General features: G+C 38.1%; 1 protein-coding gene across 2 annotated transcripts in view; it reads left to right on the top strand.

Moving 5' to 3' along the window:
• The window catches only part of LOC142367499 (glutamate receptor ionotropic, kainate 5-like), a 242,992-nt gene that overhangs the window by 191,332 nt on the left and 37,968 nt on the right, over window positions 1-13,692 (top strand). For both annotated transcript variants that reach the window (XM_075449494.1, XM_075449493.1), the window contains 3 exons: window positions 2,065-2,172; window positions 2,281-2,484; window positions 9,933-10,046. In XM_075449494.1, the coding sequence (XP_075305609.1) occupies window positions 2,065-2,172; window positions 2,281-2,484; window positions 9,933-10,046 (426 nt within the window). The remainder of the gene's footprint in view (window positions 1-2,064; window positions 2,173-2,280; window positions 2,485-9,932; window positions 10,047-13,692) is intronic.

The raw sequence follows: 13,692 nt of genomic DNA, 5'->3' as shown, positions 1-13,692 counted from the left end.
AAGTTCAAGTGAACATATGACAAATGTGCATAATCAACTCCAAATATTTAAATTGGGAATCCTCCCTCTTCTGTCAGTAATGCTCTCTGTGCTGTACTGGCTCCAGAGTGAGCAATTCTTCAAGTGTTGGTTTCGATATCATATAAGGTCAGACATCAGCGGTTAACATGGCGTCATCTGTTTAAGTCATGTAAGTTTTTAGGTGATAGTAATTCCTTCGTGATTTACACATTGCTTTGCACACAGATAGTGACTTGAATGTATCTCCAGAAAGAATATTTATTTATTTGTCCTGTTTATTTCATCCTTCGGATATTTTTTCTGGCACCAGTAAGCTAAGCATCTGATTCCTGTAAAATGAATCTGTCACAATTAACAAATGAGTTTTCTTTCTTGGACAATACACTGATGATCATATATCGTTAAACTGAGTGGAAATTATAGTGAAAATGTTAAGACTAATCAGGTGTAGAATGTAATCTGTGTGAAAAAAAATAGAAAATGAATAGTTAAAAAAAAAACTCCACAAGGCATTTTTAAGTAATCATTAATACATTTAAATTGCTGTTAAAAGTTTACTCTTGTTCTTGGAAGTAAAACAACTGGGTAATCTAAAATAAATTCTCTTCAACTGTTAACTACACCTGTTCTGGAGCTTTTTTTAGCAAAGCATGCACAACATACATAGAAAACATCAATAGAAACGGTATCAGTGGAGAACTTCAACTGTCAGGAGTTAATTTACATTTTAACCTTCAGGTCACATTTTAAGATCTTAGGCAAGTAAAAATAAAACCACAGTTTAATTACAGCACTAAAGTTATAAACCTAGGTGGGAGAAAAACTTACTTGTCATCATACAAATAAATTAAAAAACAAAGTGGTATCAACTTTAAGTTGAGGAAAGGGGAAAGTAATGGATCTTCCAAAATGTTAAAAAGATTTTTAATCATAGATTTGAGATAATTTTGTGGTTTGTCTTAAATAGGGTTTGTACTTGTTGGCTCTGAGTAAATGTTTAACTTGTTAAAATAATACAAAAAAAATCATAATACTAGTGGCTTACACAGAGGGATGGTCTTTTTGAACTGGAATTATGGTGGAAATTCTGTGTGATGTTGCTTTCAAAAAATGTCTTGAATAAGAATTTTGGAAAGTAGATATATGTGAAAGGGTGAACATTATTTAAGGACATAGAGGATTGTAGGATATTGATGTGTCTCAGAATATAGTGGTAGAAAGGGAGCTGCAGGAGAGGGATTGGCCCCTTCTCTTCATCATCTGGTCCCTGTGGGGGATATTACAGTATTCTGAAAAATGAACAAACAGCCAACAGATGGTCAGACGTGTCATCATTTCAGAATATTTGCTCAGGTTGAATTCAAATCAGCAGATGAGGGTAGAATTCAGTGGCCCTGTTTAACCTGCTGAATAAGAAAGTTGAAGCCAGATTCTTCTGCACTGATTTAAGTCATCAATTTTGCTTGGAGCATTATTCAGTCTCCTCAACCTACTTTCATAACACACTTTTCATACGCATTCGTGTGCCCTTCATCTTTCTTTTGCTTTCTCTATGATCTTTGACTCTGAATTTCTTCCTCATCTCCTCCCACTTGTCTTCATTGTCTACCTCCACTGTTTGAGAGAATTTTTTTCCGTCAAGAAGTAAAAACGTTTCAACTTCTACAGCAGACACCCTCGCTGTATAAAGATGTGGGATCTGTTTCTCTTTTCAGTAGCATAATCTCTGAGGAATCTGTGGACCTGTAGGTTCAGGTTAGGTTAAGTCTGCAACTGTTCCTGCCTCAGAAAATAATTTCAATGAACACAGGTATAGTCATAACTTTTCAGAATGACAAAAAGGGCTTGAAAAATAAATTTTTATTGCATATATGGGCTACATAAGCAACTTTGGGTATGTCCTCAAAATTTGTGCAGACAGCTAATTATTCGAAACTCAATTATTAAAACTTATTATTATAATATTTAAATTTTTTACGCTTCTATTTAAGAATTGTCTGAGTCTGCCTCTTCTTTCTCGTAATTCCTCCTTTTCCTCCACAGATTGGCACTTGGTATTCTAACAACACGTTGGCCATGAACTCCACTTCTCTGGACCTCAATGCATCAGAGACACTAGCTAACAAGTCCTTAATCGTCACTACAATACTGGTAACGCACAGATTGCAAAATAAAGAAAGTCAAATACACACAGTATTAGGTTTTGTGTTCCACTTCTAATGAACAAAGTGCCATATGTTGTCAATGTCTCCATGACAGGAAAACCCATATGTAATGCGCAAGTCCAACTACCAAGACTTCCAGGGTAACGATCAGTATGAGGGTTTCTGTGTGGACATGCTGCGAGAGCTGGCGGACTTCCTGAAGTTCTCCTTTAAGATCAAGCTAGTTGATGATGGGCAGTACGGAGCACCGGAGCCCAATGGCAGCTGGACCGGCATGGTGGGAGAGCTTATCAACAGGGTGAGTGGAGAAGGTCATTAACTTTCTTATTCTATTTGAATTCCCATCTGGAATTGGTCCATATCAATTATTACTTACTGACAAGATAATTAAAGTAACACCACCAAAGAAGCAGCATGGTCCTTGGGGGCCACTGCCCTCATGTTTGAGATGTTTTTTAGAAATTATTTTTGTGTTGGAGCAGGGAAACATCTCAAACATGCAGGACAGTGGCCTCTGAGCACCTTAGTTCAGGAACACTCCTCTAGTACATTTTAAGTGATGAGAAGAGGAAACTACCAAGTTAAAAAAAAATGTTGATAGTTCATAAAGAAATAAAAAGGTGAATAACCGGAATAAAAACACGACAAATCAGAATTTAATAAAAGGATAATAAAGTATACTTTGTATCATTTTTTTTTCTGTTCGAGATTGTCATGAGCTCGCCCAGTGGGGTATCAGCTAGTTGCCCCTGCTGACATCTTCACTGCTGCTGCACTCACAGACCGGGTTTTTTTGGATTTATGTCATCTCTTTCTCAGTTCTAGACCAATTCAATTTAGTTCACAGCAAAAGTCATTTCAAGGCATTTTAAAGACAGAATATATTTCAATCCAATTTTTGTCTGATTCATTAAAAATCAAATACATTCTGATTAATCAACCCAAATATTATACAAATTCAGAGAAAGTTAAGATTAAGGAAAGTAACGTATCACATAGAATCTTCTTTTCAATTCAATCCCAAGTCCTGAGCACGCACCACTCAAGATATTGAGACCAGCATTTCACGTGATCAATTAACAAAGGAGCTGAACAGGTATGTAACAAGGAAAGGAAACAGGTTAAAAAAATGTTGTTAGTCGTCTTACAGCTTTCATCAAGTTCAAGTGTGACCGCATAGAAAATAAAGGAGCAACAAAAATCTGGCTACCCAAAAGTGGTACATAAACACCAGCATCCTTTAATCGATTTCTTTAACATTGCCTCTGCAATGGTTGTTATGGTGACAGGAAGGGGTTAGGGTGCAAGATGTTGGCTTTAAGTCGCTGACAGTGATGCCACCCTTAACTGCAATACAAGAGTCAGCCAATTATACAAGTGGTGGAGCATTAGAAAGCTGCTCAGCCCTGGGCAGCAGAGACACAGAGATGCTGAGAACGTATTAAGTGGCTCAGCTGAAGCCCAATTTCCCCCGTTAGTTGTTTTCTCAGCAAAAGTGGCTCATTTTAAGTCAAGTTGAGTCTAATTAAAGCTGTGCAGTGAAATGCCTGCGATGAAAGTGCAGGAAGAAGTAAAGACGATAAGTAGAGGCATCTGCAAGTGTGTGGGTACCTAATGTGTGTTAGTATTTCTGTATGTACCCTTTTGAGTAGTAGACCTATAAAACAGACAATATTGCAATGCAAGAACATGTATGTAAAATTGGATATTACTTTGTTGAGGTTCAAAACATTTATTCGCTCTGGTTCTCTGATACTGAGGTGTCTTGAAAGATTCTAACAAAGTTTTTCAAGATGAAGACTTGATTGAAAACTATGGATTTTCTCTGTATGTAAGTATAGACTTTCTCTGGATCATGGTTACCTATATCCAAGTGAGGACAGCAGATTTTCTTTCAGTAAATTAATTGCAAGTAAGAGTTTATCATTCTGTACACTAATCAACCAAAACATTGTGACCACCTGTCTAATATTTAGGAGGTCCCCCTTTTTTCTTCCAAAACAGTCCTGACCCATCAGGGATTGGACTCCATGAGTCTTCTAAAAGTACGCTGCAGTGTCTGGCACCAAGCTGTCAGTAGCAGATCCACGAGTGCTGTAAGTTGTGAGTCTGAATTGATCAGACTCGTCTGTCCCCCACATCCCACGGATGCTTGATTAGATTTAAGTGTGGGAAAATATGCAATAAGTAAATTGCTCAAACTTTTTGTTGCGTTTTTAAAACTATTCTTAAGCTATACTAGAACCTTTGCTGTGTGGTAGGGCAAACTGATTTGATGCCACTGACAGCGGGGAATACTGTTTCCATGAAGGGGTGTACTTGATCAGCAACAATATTTATCTATGTAGTATATGACAATTCACATCCAATTTAATAGCAAGAACCAAGGCTTGAAAGCAAAACATTGCCCACAGCAAAACATTTCCCAAATCTCACATGTCCCAAGCTGATTTGCCCTCTCCCGTAAATTAGACCAGACCAGTGTCTCCCATTGCTCTGTGGTCAAATGCTAGCGCTCAAATGCCCACTGTAGGTGTTTTTGACAGTGGACAGGGTTGAGCCTGGGCACCCTTACTGGTCTGATGCAACATACTAGAAACATACCACAAGAGCTGCAGTTTTGGAGATGCTCAAATCTTTGCCCCTTTTCTTTTCTACTTCCAAAACATCAACTTCAAGGACAGAATATTGAATGGCTGCCTAATTATTTTTCACCAACCACTGCCAGGTGCCCCTCTAACCAGATAATCTACATTTTAGCTTCACCTGTAGGCCTCAGAATGTTACGGCGAATCAGTGTATATACCAGCTGTGTTTGTTTTTGATAAGGTTACACCCCTGTAGTATTTATCTTTTGTGGTGTGCCCCTGGCAACAGAGGAACAGAAGACCAGTACTATCACTTTTATTTCAATAGTTTCCTCAACACGAGACATTGCACAGCTAATGTGGCTAACTTTACATTAGCTTTGACTGGCAGACAGACCTAATTTGAAACTGTGAAGAATTGCCATGGGATAATCAGAAATTTTGTAAGTTTAAAGACCAAGTTGCAACCAGTAAACCATTAATAAGGGTGTCTCATCCCTGCATCCCTTATGACAAACATCTGAAAACAAAATCATCTTGTTTTAAGTAATTTAAATAAGTGAGACATTGTGCTTTTTGAGATGTAGCAACTTCTGCTTAAGCCTTTTGCTGAGCAAGTGCCTCATGGTCCACCATGGATTCTGCTTCAAACATGTGCAGTTGAACTTACAATATCTTTGGCAGCTGACAGCGCTCCGAGCCAACAGAGATTGAGATAGAGAACCTGATTTTCTGTGTAACCAGTGTTTGCTTCTCTTCTTCAGACCAGTGGGATTATAACCTTTTACAAATGGTGTCATGGGGTTGTGTAATCGAGTGAAGGGATAGGATACAGACTTACAAGAGGGATATTGGCTGGTGAAGAAAATAAGCTTTTATGTAACAAAGCACCATTAAGATCTGGAAAAGCTTGAGTTCCAGAATGCTCGAATCAAAAGACCAAAAACTGAGCATGGCAAAACAAAACATGCAATGAGGAGGAAGCCAGATGCTATGACTAAAGCAATGCTGATGTGGTTATAGTGGAAACTAGGTGTGTGCAGAGATCAGACAGCAAAACTAGCTGAAAAAACAAGGAACAGACTCTGGAATGCAACAAAAAAACCTGAAATTTAAAGCAAAAATCACAAAGCCTCAAGCCCCTTCACCTTGACCTAAACCATCCCAACAGAAAACGTAATCTTCACTGTTACATTTTGATACTAAGCCTAAAAAAACATTTCATTTAAGAGCTATTTCATTTGTGAGGTCCAGCAAAAAGCACCACAAGCATAGTTGTCTCCCTGTTATCGGACCCCCGCAAATACAGTAAAACGCTCCCACACAGACACAGAGCTGACACATAATGGTGATGGTGATGATAATGGTGATTGTGGCTGATGACTGTGTGTGTGTGTGTGTGTGTGTGTGTGTGTGTGTGACTGCATATGCATGCATGTGAGTGTGTGTCACAAAGAGGAAATAGGGGAAATAGGCACGCCATTAAGAGGCTAATCTACTGCCTTTTTTCTCACTAATTACACAGAGCTGTTTCAGTTTCACTGTGGGATCCCTCAGTGTGAACACACACACACACACACACACAAAGCTAGAACGTGTCCACTCATTTTTATCTGTTTCTAGAGAATTTAATGTGCATTTACAATTTATGTAAATGTGTTAAAAACCTAAAAGACCCATCTCTCACTTTCTCTCAGTTGTTTTGTCTTTCTCTTTATCTCAGTCTACCCTCCTCCAACCCGAAATAACTTGCGCTTGCACGTGCACACCCACACACACTCACACAAACTTTGTTCTCCATGAGGCCCAGGAGTCTGATGAAAGTGGGGGAAACTTGTTTAAGAAGTGTGTACTTGTTAATCAATTAAGTGCTAATTTAGGACCAAAGAGGTGTCTGGGGCCTGGATATTTGCCATGGATCTGCTCTGTGTTGACTTGAACCTTAATGAGATTACCTTTCAACTTTAATTTCAGTCCGCTGTATTTACCCATCAAGGTTGAATAAACAACACATAAGCATTTTTTGTGATGCTGGCAGAAAAACACTTTAAAAAATACACTTACGTGTTGTGTTATCAGTAAAAAAAAAAAAAAAAAGAATGAATAAAACAGCAAATTACATAAGTGGCTCAAATTGTTTAAACTAAATTGAAATAAAAACATAAAACGCTTGCAATAGCTCTGAATTGTATTTTTGTCACCACGTGACAAATTCCTGGAGCTATTACCTTTATGCTGGAATTAAAATTCCAGTAGACTGCCAATACGGTCTCCTCCCATCAGTTTTGAAAACACAAAAATACATTTTAAAAAGAAAATGTGAATTGCAAATAAAGCACAGGAAATATGCAAAGTCTCATACAAATGTTTAGTTGAATGGGAAGAAAGAGAGTCCTCAGCTCTGCATCTTAAACAGATAGACCAACTTTTATTTTCTTTTTTGCTGCATTTAAATACTCTGTAACATCCTCTACACTACACTTAAATGACTGATGTGATGAATTATCCAATTATTTGAAAGGAGTAAAAAAAACTGAAGTGTTTAATAAGTTGATGTTGACAGTGTCAGTCGGTTTCTCATTGATATCTTGAAATCGCTGGATTAAACTTTTATACTTTATCCTTCTTTTTAGACGCTGCCAGGTCTTGTTTTGATTAAGAGAAAGAAGCTGGTCTGTTCAGATGCTGCAAAAGACTACAGTGGCTTAAGGAACAGAGAGAAATGCCCATTTTAACGCTTTTGTCTTTTGGGTTTTATTTCCCTTGCATTCAACAACATATCACTAATGGTTTAGTTGCTACAGTCTTGCAGTCTTTTCCTGAACCGGCTGTTAGTTCAATATAACTTTTAACAACACTATAATGAGAGATAAGTTATTTTTTTCACAGTGACATTTCATGTGTCTTTACGTGTTAGTATAAACTGTTTGGTCTTGAAATTGGGCCAGCATGAGCTCCATGATCAACTTTCAGAACCCAACCAAGACCAGGAGTTCTTATCAAGCGGTTTTTAGTGCCCTGTTATCCCTTGAGACCTGCATAATTACAATTTACTGTTGACCTGTGATGCATTTGGTGGTAACTGCGCCCGCAACAATGACTTCTGTACAATAAAAATCAATATTTCATTAAAAGCTGCGGAATCTCCACAGAGGTGGTTTAAACATTTGGACCAAAGGTGTTGCCTTCAATGGTCGCTCCTGAGGCAGAACACTGTGAAATATGCTGTTTAACTGAACGTGGAGCCCATGCTAATGTTAATCAGAACCATCAATCTGATCTCACAAAGGAATGCGAGACATCTTTGTTGGTTCGCAGCACAAAATGTATTCATTTCCCAATAAAAGCTCAAACTTTGTTCAATGAGGACATTTTCCCCGTTAGCCAACTGAGACGCAGCTTTTGTTTTCAAGCTATTTTTGTCACGGTTAGTATCTCATTAAGTGGTGTCAATTCAAGTTGACTTTAGCAATTATTATGTGATGCTATCAAAGCTCAAGTTGGTCAAAAAGGACATAAGACAGAAGGAGGGGTTAGCAGAAGGCATAAATTCATGGACTTTTCAGGGAGAGATCGTTGGCCTCAAATTTGTCTGACTGACTTTTGGACTCATTTCCACTTGTGATTCCTCACGTTTCTTCCTTCACCTCAACTGCAAAAGATTAGTGTGACAATATAAAAGTACACTGTTTGGGTCTAAAAATTACACACTGTTACAGGTTACACACATTCCTACTCATACGTTGTGGACTAAGGTCACCATTGTGTAACAGCAAAAGGGTTCCCGGTTCAAATCCCAGCTGTGGCTTTTCTGTGTGGAGTTTATCTTCTCCCTGTGTATGCATGGCTTCTCTCCGGGTACCGGTTAATTGGTGATGCCAAATTGACCCTTGGGAGTGAGTGTGAGTGTGCATGGTTGTTAGTATCGTTTGTCTCTGTGTGGCCCTGTGATGAATTGGTGACCTATCCAGGGTGTAGTGTACCTCTTGCCAAATGGCAGCTAGGCTCCAACGCCACTGCAACCCTGAATTGGATAGAATATGGATGATTGAATGGCTATGGACATTGGAACAAAATCTGTCCTATACACAACAACTGCCCCAGAATATGTGGCCATCTCAAAATTATTACTCCTGGATTGTGACGCTGCTATGCTTTAGACACGTGGACTAACATTCCTGATAACAGTTAATGCATTATTTAAGGATAAATCATCCATTTTGTCGTATAGACCCTATAAATACCATCAGAAGAGGTTAAACTAAATGAGAAAATATCTTGAGAAAAATGTTTAAAAATGATCCATTGATGTCATGATGGAAGTCAACAAGTTTCAAGCCTTCAGCACTGAGATGAAAGAAAATATTACCATCTGAAGAGGGAAAATCATTCTGCATCATCCTGCCAGCATTATGTCCCACCCAAAGTCTTTTCTGTTAATACAAAATAGTTGAATATGTATATTATTCACTCGAGGTACTTCTGACAATTACTGATTGAATTAGAAGTCATTAGGAACACAATAAGAAAATGAAAGGCTCCCTCTGAATGCTCTCAGTTGCATTTTATTCTTGTTTTCTTTTTTTAGTCCCAAAATGTTTATGGTGTTAAATTATTTAATTTTTACAGATCAGCTTCGGGCCTCATTGAAAATATATTTCTTTTCTTTTTCTTTCTTTTGGGTTCAATTACTATGTCTCTTTCTGTTTTTCATCCAATTGTCAGCTTTTCTTCAATGTCCTCGACCCCACTTGACTCATTCTCTCTTCCTTTGTGCTCTGCTGGTTTTGTATCTTATTTTTCTCTCAGACCTCCACTGACCTTCTCCAACATTCCAGTCTTACGCTTCCTCCTCCTCCTTCCTATCCCATTGTCTCCTCTTTGATTTTTGTATTTATTTATTTCATTTCCAGCAATTCTTGTTTTCTCGTGCTCCCCCAGTTGACCTGAAAGCGTGTATCTTTTTCCTTTTTTTCAACCATCCAGTTCTCAGTTTATTTGTTTCTTTGTCGGTCCAGAATGAGAAATGTGGGTCTTCTTTTTCCTTTTATCAATCATATTTTTAGCTCTGCAGGACCATGGTAGTTACTGTTAGTAAACTGTAATCATATCTGCTCTCTTTCTTTGTCTGTCTTCATCTTTCTTTGTCCCTCTGTAGAAAGCAGACCTGGCAGTCGCCGGCTTCACCATTACCTCTGAGAGAGAGAAGGTCATCGATTTTTCCAAACCTTTCATGACTCTGGGGATCAGTATTCTGTACCGGGTCCATCTGGTAAATTCACCATTATGTTTTCATTTGTTTGTTTTTTAATGTAGAAAATGGGCCATTTTTCTGTTATAGGCCAAACACACAGTCAGAAATGACTGAATGAATGAATCCAATCATCTTTTTTGTAGTAAATGGAAAGTGAGCCTTTGTTTGAGTCTTTATTATTTGACGAGCTGGATATTGACTTCTGGTGCGAGCCAGCCAACTGGCAGCTCAATACAAGTGTCACTGTCCTCTCATTCTGCTTCCTACAGCAAACCTAACGTTAAGATGATGACGTTTTGATGATTGTTCAATAAGGTGTGACTCGTTGTGGACATCTTATAAGATGTGATTACATTTGCTGACTAAAATAGATGTATTCTTGTATTTGTTCCCACTAAATCCCCCAAAACGAGTTCGCCAGAAAGATTAGTTTGAAGGGGGACTCTTGCCTTAGCCTAAGCTTGGTCCCTATGAAGACAATCATGAATGGTTGAAGGAAATACAAACCAGTAAAAGTGTTTATTCTGCCTGCACCACACTGTTCAGAGGACCAATTCAAACCACTCATCTCCTTCTACTTCCATTAAATGGGCTTTAAGACAATGAAAAAGACAGTAATTCGTACAATCATCCTTACTCAGCATTATCTTTTTGTTACATTTATTGAATAATATTAAAACATTTTGTCAGAGCAAAACATTTCTACATATACATTTACTTGTCTACATGCTGTTATGTAAAAGATAGCAAAAGTAATACAACACACTCAAATTATGTGGTTTCACAATGAGACATGTTTTCTTTTTGAGTATTGAGTATGACCCTGACTTTTCTGTCAGAAAATGCTTAGGATGAACAGTGTGAAGAATAGTCATAGCTGACCTGCAGCTAACCAAAAAAGGTTTCATCTCACAACACGCTGCGTTAGATGTCCCTAGAAAAAGATAAGAACTGAAGAATTGTATTTTATATCTGCAATCCTTTCAAATTCTTATTCTATTAAGGATTCAAAGCTCTGTTTTCAAATATTTCCAGAACACTGTCTATGGAAGAGGTGAGGTGTCATAGATTTATTTATCGGATGAGCAAAGATTAAATATTCCAAGAGGAGTTTGACGTAACATTAGCAGTTTCTTTAAAAGATTGATGTGATCACATTCTTTATAGGCTACATTCTTTACTTTATCTATTCCATGCTAACACTAAAGACATCGTCCCCAAAGCTTTAATACGGAAGACATTCAAATGACTTACAGTAAAACTCAACAAACACAAATGTGGAAAATAAAAAGTGTGCGCAATTTGTACGGCAGCGCAAAGATTAATAATATGACAAGGAAATTAATCAAGTAGTTTCATTAAATAGCTACTTTAGTCATTATCTTTGCGATATGAAACAGAAAATGTTTTGGTTTTGGACATTTGGCCAGGCAGTCCAAGGCATTAGAAGGTTCAAGATTCAATTTATAATGCAACCACAGTCCCTGCTACTCAAAAAAAAGAGAAAAAGATTTACATTTATTTAATAAAATGACTTAGTTAGAAAGAAAACTGTAATTAAACCAGAAATATTCAGACAAATCAATAGTAATGGTGATGGTTCCTTTTGTTGAAACACTTTTTGACCATTTAAAGTACTTTGAAATTGGTCTTTTGGCTTGGTTTTACTGTATACATTATATTACACTTTAACTGAGATTCTGTGATCTTCAGGATATTTGAATCAAGGAAGGACTAAGTGCTCGTTATTCTGTCTTTACATTTCACACAGCTTACCAAATAATGTAACAGTAGTAAGTGATATCATAATAACTTGGTTTAGAGAAGTCAAATGTAGCAGAAATTTGTACAAGAAAGCATTAGATTGGAACCCTGCTCTTCAAAGTGTCCGGTGTACACACTGCAGTGGAGCAGATGATTAAATCTGTGGATGCAGGTGTAAATCTGTTTGTACTTGCTGTGCAAAGCCCGGTAGGCTGTTTTATTTTCCTGCAAAAAGATTTTTGAGATGCTGTTAAAAGGTCCATTTATTTCCGAGTCCATCCCGCAGAGTCGACATAAACTTTTACAAATTGAACAGCAGAGTGTTTGCACCTGTTGACATTTCCCGTCTCCCCTCTCTGTTGGTCCGGCTGAGAAGTTGATGAATTCAGACGGAAAAGGCTACAGTCGCAACAGCAGCTTCCTCCTCTGCAGGAGCTCTGCTGCTGCAGGCGACGACAGTCTCTCGAATGCTTGGGTCACACAGTCAAACTGTGAGTTCCAAACAAAGCAGCAGCAGATAATACTGCAACTGGAGAAGGTGGCGAGGGTGAGTTTGGTCATGGAAGGACAGATAAAAGCACATTTCACAACACCAATACAGGGCATGTGTCTTCCCCTCTTTCTTCCTTCTTTTTTTTTTCGGGGCGAAAAAAGTGTGCTGCTGCTTGAAAAATATGAGTTTTCCAGCCTCTGAGGGAGGATTGGAGACTTTGGCTCCCTAGGCGGAATCTAAAACACTAGGGTCAGCTCATTGTTTTGTCGATAAATTAGCCAGCTCGAAGTAATAACAAGACGTGTGGGGGGGGGGGGGGGGGGGGGGGGGGGGGCACTGACATGAGGACACTTACTGTAAAACAACCTAGATCTGTCGAAGTAGTCAATTTACATTATTCCATGAATCACTGACAAAATGAATGTACCTCCAAGTATAACAAATTTACTGGCAATCATTTACTGGTTAAAGTACAACCTTAAATGATACATATTCAGAACAGTCAGTGACTTAATTCATCTATTTAATTCTACCTTGTTGTTTGGTATCTCAACAGCCCTGTTGTGTTTGTATCAACCATTTTATCAAGGTGGGTGTGCAGGCCTGTTGTATCTCTGGATCTAAGCAGGCATACTGCTAATATGCCGGCTCATAAACAGATTAAATGGTGTTGAGACTCCATCTACTCAGCTTGTCGCTCATTGCCCTGGTTTGTAAATGGTGCTGACCTGCAGATATTGAATCTGGAAAAATCTGAACGCAAGATCTTGAACGTTCTTGCATTCTATCCTGTTTTATTCACAGTGACAGTGCATACAGAACCAGCTCTCTCATATTTTGCAACATGTTTGTTCTTAGTTACTACTTTACTACTACTACTTTGATTACATAAGACACAAATGTATTGTTCAACTTTTACAAAGTGTGACATTAGCAGAACCAGAAAGAAACATAGCCGATAAGCAGCCCTCTCAGATTAACAGGTGACATCTTCATAAGAGTAGAATCTGGCGATTGCACAATTATAATTCATACCCCCGAGCACCATTCAATACACTTTATTTTATGTTGCTTCTCAACAGACTCAAAAACTTGCCAGGCCCAAAGTTGGAACTGTTCAAAAAAGTAGTCAAAGTGTCTACTGAAATAACTTTGAGTTGAAGTTTTCTGATTGCATATATTGAGGGTTCCTGCAGGGCTCAGTCCTTGACCTTTTTTTTGTATCTGTTGCATGTTGGTCATTTTAATCACAATTTGACCTCTGTGTCTTACTATGGTTCTGCTGACAGCTCCTAGTTGTCTCATTAATCGCTGAACCCATATCAGAATCTTGGCTTTCTGCCTCACTGTCATTAAGAACTGAACATCTTCTAATTTCCTGTTTCTGAACACTGATAAGGCCATGTT

The sequence above is a fragment of the Odontesthes bonariensis genome, chromosome 18, assembly GCF_027942865.1.
Source record: "Odontesthes bonariensis isolate fOdoBon6 chromosome 18, fOdoBon6.hap1, whole genome shotgun sequence".
Taxonomy (NCBI): domain Eukaryota; kingdom Metazoa; phylum Chordata; class Actinopteri; order Atheriniformes; family Atherinopsidae; genus Odontesthes; species Odontesthes bonariensis.
This window is presented reverse-complemented; position numbering and strand designations above follow the sequence as displayed.